The 11,730-nt window shown below is 41.6% G+C and overlaps 1 protein-coding gene across 5 annotated transcripts in view; it reads left to right on the top strand.

Annotated features, from left to right (window-relative positions):
• Sh3kbp1 (SH3 domain containing kinase binding protein 1) overlaps window positions 1-11,730 on the top strand; it is a 330,974-nt gene that overhangs the window by 297,976 nt on the left and 21,268 nt on the right. For 3 of the 5 annotated variants that reach the window (XM_028772689.1, XM_028772690.1, XM_028772691.1), the window contains one exon: window positions 2,724-2,809. In XM_028772689.1, the coding sequence (XP_028628522.1) occupies window positions 2,724-2,809 (86 nt within the window). Of the gene's footprint in view, window positions 1-2,221; window positions 2,622-2,723; window positions 2,810-11,730 lie in introns of those variants that run through there. The other 2 variants (XM_028772693.1, XM_028772692.1) reach the window with 1 other exon arrangement.

Below are 11,730 nucleotides of genomic sequence, written 5' to 3'. Positions count from 1 at the left end.
CTTTCTTTCTTTCTTTCTTTCTTTCTTTCTTTCTTTTCTTTTGTTCTGGCTGTCTGTCTGTCTGTCCTTCCTTCCTTTCTTCCTCTTTCTTTCTTTCTTTTCTTTTCTTTTCTTTTCTTTTCTTTTCTTTTGTTCTGTCTGTCCTTCCTTCCTTCCCCTTCCTTCCTTCCTTCCTTCCTTCCTTCCTTCCTTCCTTCCTTCCTTCCTTCCTTTCTTTTTGAGATCAGCATTAATTTTTGTTCTTTAAAAACTATCCCTGTGTGAGTGTATGAAGGTCAAAAGACAACCTTATGGACTTAGTCTTTCTTTCTACCTTTATGTAGTTTCCAGGGACTGAACTCAGGTAGCTAGGATATCATTACAAATGTCTTCTAACCATCTTTCCAGCCCCACTTTTTTCTTGAGGCAGGAGTCTCTATTGTAGCCCAGGCTACACTAAATTTTTATATTTTTATTTTATTATTTTACTTATTCACTTTACATCCTGCTCACTGTCCCCCCTCCCAGTCATCTTCTTGTACTAAAATGTTTTAATCCTCCTACTTCCATTATGTATCCTGGGCTGGTCCCAGACTTGTAATCCTCCTGCCTCCACCTCCAAGGTAATGAAATTATAGGTATGTAGTACCATTGCCAGTTAATTGTTTTCTTTTGGGTACTAGCAATTCTAACTACTGTAAGGTGACACATCATGGCAGTTGTGGGCATAATCCTGATTATAAGTGATGTTGAGCAGTTTTCTATGTACCTACTGGCCATGTATATATCCTTTTGAGAAATGCCTAACTTATCATTGGGGTCTTATTGTTGTACCGCAAAGTTCACAGTTAGTTGAATCTGTGTATGTAGAACTCGTGAAAAGTTGACTATACTTTCAAGAGTAGATACTGAGGTCCTGATAATCAGAAGTTTTGAAAATAAATCCCCTCCATCCCACCACACCAAATGGCTTGGTATCTACCTGAAGCACTGGCTTTGAGAGCCCTGAGTTTTGGTTGTCAGAGGATATAGAAAGGGAGTCTAAGATGAACCCTGGCTTTGGGATGGCAAAGCCTTAGGATATTGAGCGAGGTAAAAAAAGGGGGGGGCACCCATCTGTGAAGATATTTCCTCTTCTAAGCTCTACAGTAGATCATGTTCTTCCTGGACTTCTGGTCTAACCTAGATCTCAATGTTCCAGCAAGTCCCATAATGCACATTCTAGAACAGACTTTACGACATGTAGCATTTATGACATGTTACCCTTAGTAAAGGCACAACAGAAGAGGAAACCTGATACCAATAGTTCTCAGCTGTCTTCCCTCTAGTGAGGAGCATGTGAGAGTTGGACCAAATGCTTTCCTTCCGAAAGAGAACCAGGCCCCCATCCATGAGTCAGTCTCCTCAGACCTGCTGGTATGCCAGTGTGTGTGGATGTGGAGGGGGGATTCGTACAGGGTCTCACTCCTAGAATAAGAGCTACTGGCAATTGAAGGTTGCTGGGAGAAGGTAAATCTGTCTTCTCCAGGGATGAGCGCCCCCCCATAAGTTAGCCAATCCCAAGAGTATAGCTCTAAACATATATTAGCAATACTAAATTAGCACAGCAGCTTGTATTCATAAATTTATATACATACACACATGAATGCTCAAGGCCCAACTATAATGCTCCATTATACCCTGTACCCTATAGAATTCCCTGCCCTACTCAGGACTATGGCATGTACTTATCATGCCTTGTGGACCTGCAGTGGTCTGTAAGTCTATCCCATCCACACCATGAGCCTTTCCAGAGTAGTTCTTTCCCACTTTCACCCTCCCTATACTTCTAGCAGAGTAGACATTGGGTAGATGTTTGGGGGAATAAATTTGTTCCTGGTATAGTTTAACTTTAGGCCATGGTGACTTTCAAAAACTTTGAGATGGACTACTTCCATTGCTTTGATAGGAACAACTGTTTGGCTCTCTCATGTTATGGTGAGGATCAGCCCTTGAAAAACCTTATTTAGGACTCATCTCCTTAACAGGACCTAAGCACTGCCTTTTGTGGGGAATAAGGAGGCATCTTAGGCTGGTATACAAAGAAACCTTTCCTTAGCTTGGAGACTTATTCCCATCCCATATGTAGGCTTTTTCCAGCCCATATCCTCGACTCACTCATGTCATAATGGGCATAGTGTTGGGGCGGGGCATGACCACCCAGAAGCTATCTAATTTTATAGACTTGTGCCCCAGTGCCAGCCTTCGGGCTGCCAGATTTCAACTTGACACCTTGTGCCTGTCAACAACCTGGCTGATACCTCAGCCCCAAGGCCAGAGAACCTTTTTCTCAAGGTTAAAAGTAGCTGACCTTTGACAAGAAGCATTGGCTAAATTCTGTGTTCCTTAAAAGGGAAGCAGCCGGTTTGCCAGTGCTTATTTGGCCATGGGGCAGGAACAGGCAGGCCTGTGTTGCATCCTGTGGAGACAGCGGGAAGGTTTGTGGCTAGAAGTACATTGGCAAAGGGTCATTATTAAAATAGCCATCTTAGAAAATGTGTGCAGAACAGAGGGACATCCAGTCTGCTGGCCAGTTTATACCACAGCCCATGTGGCTGGACAGCTCATTGGGTCTCAGTACCTCCCTTTGGCTCCCTGCACAGGCGACAATGCCATTCTCCCCTCCTTAATGTGTGAGCAGCAAGAAAGAAATGAGAAGGACACACATTGATTATTAAATGTCTGGACTTGTGTTTTTAATGTAGGGGTGACAGCCCAAAGATTGACTTGGCAGGCAGCACACTCTCTGGCATCCTGGATAAGGACCTCTCTGACCGCAGCAATGATATTGGTGAGTGAAGACTTAACTTGCTCTGCTTCTCTTTGCATTATTAGAAAAGAACTGTGGGGCCTGCCTTGCCTCTTCAAGCAATGTGATGGGCTCTATTGTGGTGACTGAAATGCTAGGCTCTTGGCCTCCGCTGGGTTTTAAGTGTCACTGACAAGGAAAGTAAATAATTTGATTTCTACCTGAAAACGAAGTACCTGGGTTTTAGCCTCCCTCCCTGGCCTTAGCAAAATTCCTTACAAGTGCTAGTGAAGAGCAGTGATGAATGAAAGTTGTTGTAGAAGTAGGCACAGACACTTAGTTCATGTTTTCCAGCCTCAGAAAGGGTGCAAATGCACAATGTCAGAGTTCACTGTAGAAGTGGCACTAAGTACTTTGACTTTAAGTTAAAATGAGCTTCTTGTGTATGGTAATTGCCACTTACTACAAAACATGAGGGACTCGGTTTCCCAAGGTCAAACCAGCACTGTGTGATAAATGGGGGTGGGAGGTGTTAAAGTCACTCTGAGTAAACAAAAGTCAAAGGTCCTTTGGGGGGGTATATCTGGATGGATTTGAGGCAGCTGGCAGTCTGAACTGGGTAATAACCCTTTTGGGATGTTAAGTCTCAAGTCCAGATTTTTTTTAAGTGCAGTGTCTTTTTTTTTAACCTATTGTCATAAGGTAGCATTCTCCTGCATTCTACTTTAGAGGGTTACATTTTGAAATTGCCCTTATTTTAATTAATGTTTGATTATGAGTTCATTACAGATTCACAGTCAGAATTTAGAAACGATATATATTTTCCTCCTGCACATCCCATTGTCACATTTATCAAAATTATAGTGTTATATGGACACTGATGTATTGCATCTCACTAGTCTTATACAAGTTCACCAAGTTTTACTGGTATGTGTGTATGTGTAAGTCTCTGCAATTTTCTTCTGTGTGTATCTGCTAACATAGTCAAGATTCATACTGTCACAACCAGGATTCTTCATGTTGCCTATTTCTTTTTCTTTCCTTTGTCTTTGCTTTTGTTTTGTTTTCTTTGTTTCATTTCAGCCCTTTTGGTTTTTGCTTTGTTTTGCTTTATTGTTTAGGCTGGTTCTCTTTATAGAGCCCCAGCATCCTAGTTTTCCTTTCCACTTGCTATGGTAAAATACCCTGGCCAAAAAAGCAGCTTAGAGGAGAAGGGTCACAAGGCTAGATCACAATTCCAGGCTACAGTCCATCATTGTGAGAAAATCAAGGCAGCAAGGAGCTTGAAGCAGCCAATCATACCTATTAATAAGAGCAAAGAGAGTAAATGTAGCTTGTGTTCTCCACTATAATACAGTTCAGGATCTCCTCCTGCCTAGGAATGGGTGCCATCTACAATGGGTGACTTTTGCCACCTCAGTGTAATCAAGATAATCCTCCATAGATATACCCATGAGACAACCTGATCTAAACAAACCCTCATTGAGACACCCTCCTCGGGAGATTCTAGACTTTTTCCCATTGATAATTATAACTAACCATCACACTGGAGTAGCCAGTGTGATTATAATAATGTACTTACTATAATAATATAATACTAATAATATGTTAGTAATGTAATATTATTGTCGCAAACTCACAATGCTCCTGCCTTCACCTTCCAAATTCTAGGATTACAGGCTACCATGTCAGGCCATGTTGCTCATTTCTAGCCACACCCACCTTCCTCCAATCCACTCACTCCCAACATCTGGCAGTTATTAGTGGGATTGATTTGACATAGAAGATAGATTTTCATAATCATCTGTGTTGGCCACTTAATTTAGAAACAAATGCCCAACAGTTGGCAGGCCCTACAAAAGCAGCAGAATGCCTGCCATGAGCAATCTCCCAGCCTGCCTGATGTGACCCCCAAGGTTGGATACTGGGTTTTTGTTTTGTTTTTGTTTTTTTGTGAATCTGCTAATAGGATCACATCTTTGAAAACTGCTGACCTGAAGTATCTGGCCTGACCTTAGGAGGCCTTGTGTGTAGGATACTTGGTTGTGACTGTAAATACCAAAAATACATTTGCTGCTTCCAGAAGTTGGTTTCTATTCTTATTTAGCCTTTGAGAATCTGTCATGAAGCATAACCCAACAGTTAAAACTGGCTAGCTCTGGGTTTTCATTGGGTAAAAGAGCAGGAAAGAACAGTGTAGTGAATACTGATTGAAAGGCTAGACTAAATTAATGGTCTGGAGACCATTCCACCTGGGTATCCATCCCATGTGCAGTCACCAAAGGTAGACACTGATGTGGATATCAGGAAGTGCATATGGACAAGAGCCTGATATAGCTGTGTCCCTAGAGGTCTGCCAGAGTTTGACATATTCAGAGGCAGATGTTCACAGCTAACCATTGAACTTAACAAGGGGTTCCCAATGGAGCTGAAAGGGTTTGCGGCCCCATGAGGAGAGCAACAATGCCAACCAACCAGAGCTCCCAGGGTCTAAACCACCAGCCTGGGAGCACTTAGGGAGGGATCCATGGCTCCAGCTGTATATATAAGGGTGGAGGGCCTTGTTGGGCATAGATGGGAGAGGAGATCCTTGGTCCCATGAAGGCTGGATGCCCAGTGGGGGGAATTCAAGGGTGGGGAGGTGGGAGTGGGGGGGTAGGTAGGGGCATATCCGCAGAGAAGCAGGAAGAGGGGCAATGGGATAAGGAGTTCCTGGGGGGATGGGGTAAGGGGATAACATGAAATGTAAATAAAACATCCAATTTAAAAAAAAAAAGAAAAAAATTATGGTTCTCCCACTGTGCCTTGGTATTCAGTCTGTGTTGTTAGCCAGAACAACTAACTGGTGGAATACTGGTAAAGGTCTTGCATGGGACTTCACACAGGAAGATAAGTTGTCTTTCTTTCTCTAGAATACAGAATGCTAAGCATCTGGCTTTTCTAAGAGCACTGGCCTTTGACCGTTGCTTTTGCCGGCTCTTAATGTGTCTAGGATGGCTATTGCAGAAGTATGACCAGCACGTTTTCTAATCTGACCAAGTAGTTGAGAAATATTGGTGGCATGGATAGGGGAAGAATTTTTCCAAGTGCTTTTCATAGTATGGGAACTAGGTCCCAGTTGTATTTGGAAACCCATAGAAATGGTGCTGAGGGGTTTTCTTTCATTTTTGCTCTGAAGACATTAATCCCAGAAGAGTATCAACTTTAACAACCTAAAGTGTAGATTCTTTGACTTTTAAGAAATGCTGCTGGGAAGCTATGTTGTCAACCAGGAAATACTGGAATAGCTACTACACAAACACCCTTACACACATGTCTGCTTCTGTGGATTTATAAGATACTGGATAACAAAAGAGATGACCCTACAGGTGTAAGTAACAACTAAGTAGTAGAACATAATACTGATCAGGATGTTCCTTTGTGGCAGCAGGGTGGGACAAGCTCTACAAAAGAGCACAGTTATCTGTATCTTGGCTTTGCTTAGGCACAAGTCGGGGCAGGCAGGGGAATCACATGGGGAAGTGCTGAAAGCTTAGATAGATCAGCCTGACTGTAGTAGAATGTTTGTGCTGAGTAGAGGAATTGACTTGGAAATATAAGTAGGGATCAAACTGGGTTTAAGGAGGGGGATGGATTTGTAATTTATTCTAGAGACAGTGGAAGCCATTGATGGGACACTGAAGTGATGTATCAAACTTCAAAATTAGTATATTAAATGCTGAAGAGCTTGGTGGGACCAATCAGATAAAGGAAAGCTAGATGTCAATAAGTTGGATGGGTTTAGTTAAGCACATTGACTTTGAGATTTGTACACATGCCCCATGTCAGTCCTGGATGGAGTCAGAGTGGAGGTTCAAGGATTTAGAGACAGGCAGGGATTGGAGGTAAAGGTTGAGTTTCACATAAGCACTGCTAGGGAAGGAAATATAGGATTGGTGGCTACAAGCCTGAGTTCTGGAGCTGTTGTTTCTGGCCTGGGTGGCTTCCCTTGCTTTGTTATCAATTCAATCGACTTCCTTACCTTGTCTTCCAGAATTATGTCAAAATCCTTGGTGGTTGGCAAAAAGATAGAAATGTTTATATTAATATTGTTTGCTTAGAGGTGTCTTCTGGGCTAGGAAGGTAAAATCAAAATTTATCATAAAAAAAAAGATCAAACAATTTTTAACGAAGGTGCTTGAGAAATGTCCCTGGGTAAAGAGGACCTGACTGAACCCACATAATGAACATAGTAGCAAGCATCTGTAATCCTGGTGCTCCTTCAGCAAGATGGGAGGCAAAGACAGGAGAATCCCCTGAAGTTGAAGCTGCTTTTGTAGACACAGACTTTTAAGGGACCATGCCTCAAACAAAGTAGACAATGATGGTGAGGACCAGCACCCAAGGTTGTCCTCTAATCTTCCTATAGGTACCATGTCATGCAATATGTGCACCCACCTAAACACTCATGCATGTATACATGTGCATGCACACAGTACAAACACCACCATGACAGACCACAAAGAGATTTAAAAAGGGTGAGATTCAGCTAGGGGTGAAGACCATACCCTGACAAAATCCACATTCAATGAGGGAAAAAAGGGATCTCACCACTTTACAGAAGCCAAGGGACAAGCAGATTTTTAAGCAGAATGTCTTTAAACCCAAAGACAGAAATGCCCTTTGCAGGTGGATTGGTCAAGGAGAAAACAGGGTGGCTCTCTCTCTCTCTGGAACTGCTTTTGTCGGATTCCTTTGCTTTGAACCAAGAAGGACATTATTTGTACCAGAATGTTGTTTGTTAGTGAGTCAAACAATTGAAGCTGTCCGAATGTGGGCTGCATTGAATAGCATAATGCAGCCCCGAACATCATTAGAAACCATCAGTGTTCGCTATAAATAAATCTGTTTCCTCTTAATAAAGCTGTAATTTAAAATTATTATAATATTAAATTAGAGAACATGGCTTTTTCAGATCTTGTGTGGGCAGCTCTCAGCATCTGTCAGCCAACGATAATTTAGAATGAAATCAATTGGTCCAAAACTAAGCTGTTGATGTCAGATTGAGATATTGTTTGTATCAAACTATGCAGCCATTTTTCAAATAGCATAATAGAAAATATGGAAGCGCTCCAACACAGGCTTGTGCATGAATAGAAATGAAAATTAAATTGTCCAGTTCTCTCTCAGTGATGGAAGAATCTCTGTTCTGATTGAATGGGAGATTATAGGCCATGAAGTTAAGTGCCATAACATTTACTTTTATTATTCCTTATATTGTAGCTCCCACCGCATGGTGAGATTTATTGTTACACTTCAATACAATCAGGAGATTTTTCAGTTCTTTTCCTTCTGAAGCACATAGCAATGGACCTCCAGATGGGAAGCAGCCTATGAACTACGCCACAGAGCTTCAATGAATTGACTTAGGGCAATTATAATTCATTCCTTCCCAGTTGCTTGGCATCTTTGTTTTTGTTCTATTCTGTTCAAGTCCACTTAAGCTTCTGGTTACAACTTCTTTATGCCACCACTACCCTCTTCACTTAAGGAAGGTGGCATTTTCCTCTAGGTCTTGAGTTTGACCCACCAAACACATCACATTGTAGTCAATTTGAGGGCCAAGAGTTGTGGACTTTCAAGTCAGCAGATTTGATTAAAAGAATTTGAAGGCTAACTTCAACTTATTCTCAGATTGTTCCTGGATGAATCTCTCATGGATGCCTGATGACTATGCTTCCTTTGGACCAGGGATTGGAAAAGTACTTTCCTATGTGTTAGGAATACTGTTAAGAGCCATTCAATCTGGGGATCAGTTAGAAACACTTAAACTCAATCATAGTGATATATAGCTCTGTAAATTTACTACAAATTATTGTTGTATAATTAAAATGGATGGCTTTATGGTTTATAATTTATACTTCAGTAAAGCTGTTAAAAAGAAGAATGAATTGATTTACATTAAAATCACAGGGGATTTTTTTTTTAAGTTATAGGACCTGAGTTTAATCTGAAGGACCCATGTTTTTAAAATGTGGTGCCATGTGCTTGTAATTTCAACACAGAGGAGGTAAATACAGAGGGATGGATCCCCCTGGTTTGCTGGCTGACCAACCTAGTCTTTTCAGTGAGTTCCAATAAGAGTCCCTATGTCCCTATCTCTGAAACATCAAAAGCTAGGCAGATCCCGAGGAACAGTACCCAAGATTTCAAGATCATCCTCTGGCCTCCACACACGTGCACATGCACACACATGAACACAGACATATGTACAAAAACACATATATACTACTCCTGTATAAGTATGATGTTTAGAAATGTTCCTTTTCCATTTTAAAAATAACCGACTATGTAGAACAATACCAACAATCTGTTATACATAGAACTATGTTTTCGAGCTTTCTTGAAGTCTCCCTAAAACCCTGTATGGGGTTTGGGGGTGGGGAAGTCATCCTCTCAGGCTGTGAAATCTGCACATTTTTCACATGAAATAAAGCATATCCTTACTGTTCCTCATTCCTGTCTGAGGTGCAGTTGCAGGTAGTTGCCTCTAGGGAAATATAGCTCTATATGTGTATAAATGTGTTGCTATGCTCATTCCTCCAGTACAGATGGAGGGTAGACGCTTCCTTTCTTCTCCCTTCTCCCTAGTGCTGAAATTACTGCAGTGGCAGCAAGCAAGGAGGAGGAGAGAAGGAGCTGGCAGGTGCTGGGTGCCTACCACCTGTCTTACATATTTTTCTCATCAACATCCCTGAGGAACAATATGGTGATTATGTGGTTTCAGAGCAAAGAAATTGTGAATAAAGATGGCCAAGTGTTTTTGGCAAAGTTAACTAGCTGGCTAGGAAGAAGCAGCTGGGAGCCCAAATTTCCATGAAACCGTTCTATACCAGTGATCAAAACTGTGCTCGCCAAAGGACAGGTGGTAGTGGTGTCTGGGGACGTTTTTGTCATGTCACAGGAATGGAAGCAGTACTTACTTGTGAGTAAAGGCCAGGAATGACAATGAATATCCTACAGTATATAGGACAGCCACATAAATGACCAGGAATGACCCCATCTTACGTATCAGTGTCATAGAGGTCAACTCAAGAAGCTGATTGGGAAACTGGGAACTGGACTTAAAGATGCAGCCCCCACACACACACCTCAAATGGAGCCTTGCATTTCTTAGAGTTTCCCAATTTTCCTGAGAATCTCCATAAAAAATATTTTTAAAGCAATTTCAGAGCTTTTGGAAGCCGCTGACTCTATACACAAAAAAGTAAATAAATATTGGAAAAATGTATTTAAACATCAACCAGTAATGTAGTTACAAGGGAAGGGAGAGAGGAAGACAGACAGTAAATGTGGAGGGAGGGAGGGAGAAAGATACAGAAACAGAGAGACAGAGACAGAAAGAGCACTCTTGTGTCTCTCTCAGGCTTGTGACAAGTTATGTACCCTAGAAAAAGTGATACAAGTTACACCTTGTTTTTACATAGTGAGAAAACATTATTTTTGAGATTGGATATTATTGTATGTTGATTTACTAGCTAATGTTTAAAGTATTCAATAAAACAGACATCAAATTTAATCAGTACTAGATTCTAAATCTCTATAGTATAACTTGCAAGGCATACATAAAGCAACTTAATAAACATAAAGCGACCATTAAGACAATTCTTTTTTGTATCTTTGGTTAATAAGTGATTAAATTCTTGCCACATTTTGCAATGTCTACCTTTTCCTATAAGAAATAATTTTTAAAGCTTTTGTAGGCAGAGTCTGAGAAAAGACTTAGATCATCTGGCTTTGAACCATTGACCTTTCAGTCCCCTATCTACTAAAGATTTCCTATTGTATGTTCACATTAAGACTCCTTCAGAACTGCAGAGCCAGTTATTAGTCATTATATCACTTCAGATCTTCAAGGAATTTCTGCATATATCATTGGGATATAGTGTCCTCCCATAGTCAACTCCATGACTAACATTTGGCGACTTCTAAATAGTCTTCTGGCTGAGAGTTATGTGTGAACATTGGACCACACCTTCCAGCTCTCTCGGGGTTAGTTGCTCAGACATGAGAACTTTCATCTGAGAGGCACAGCTTGCTCATCCTGACACCTTAGCAGTGACCTTCAGACAGCCTTCGGGACCCTAGATATGTTTGATACTACCCGAGGCAAAGATTGGCAGGTGCAGTTGTGGTTTTCACTCAGTTAAATAGTGTGTGGGACAATATGGGGTGCACATGTATATGTGTGCTACTCTGGCTCCTATTTAGGGACATGAGTCAAGATCAAATAGAAATTGCTATCATGAGTATTTGAGAAACACTCTGCATTTCTCAATGTGTGCCAAAAAGAAGAGAGGGTGGTCTGAGGGTCAGACATTTTATTCCACAAAGCAAAAGAGGCTGTACTGCCTACATCTGTGCGATTTCCCCTTAGCCCACAGTTTCATTGCTGTCTGGTGCTTCTGAAGATGTGTTTAATTCCAAAGAGCATCTAGGCCTGGCCCTCCCCCTGTCTCACTCTGGGCCTTTCCTAAGTTCCTCCCCTTCCTGCTCATAGCATAGGGTGTCATGGAATAAACAGGTCAGCCTGACCACCAGCACTCATTTCAAAAGCCATCTTTGAGTCCTACAGGAAGTAGACCAATGATGGGGTTCTACTTGGTCCTTTAAAGCATTATTAACTAACTGGTTCCATTTACAGATCTTTATTGTTACTGGCTCACATTAGAAGCAAGGTACTCATTCCACCTGTGCACCCCTGACAGGGCACACTTGGCTTTGGCAACCCATCTAGTTATGATTAGTTTTTCCTCATTAGTTTATTTATTTACTCACTTTACATCCTGATAGAAGCCTCCCACTCCAGGTCCCCTTTCACACAGCTGTTCCCACCATCCCACCCTCCCCTTCTTGTGGGGGATATGGAGCCTGAAGTGGCCACTTCCTGTAGTCAAGCAGGATAAGGGATCCCAGTAGAGGGA

This window comes from Grammomys surdaster, unplaced genomic scaffold (assembly GCF_004785775.1).
Source record: "Grammomys surdaster isolate TR1022 unplaced genomic scaffold, NIH_TR_1.0 217, whole genome shotgun sequence".
NCBI classification, from domain to species: domain Eukaryota; kingdom Metazoa; phylum Chordata; class Mammalia; order Rodentia; family Muridae; genus Grammomys; species Grammomys surdaster.
Note: the sequence above shows the minus strand (reverse complement) of the source record. Positions and strands in the feature narration are given on the sequence as shown.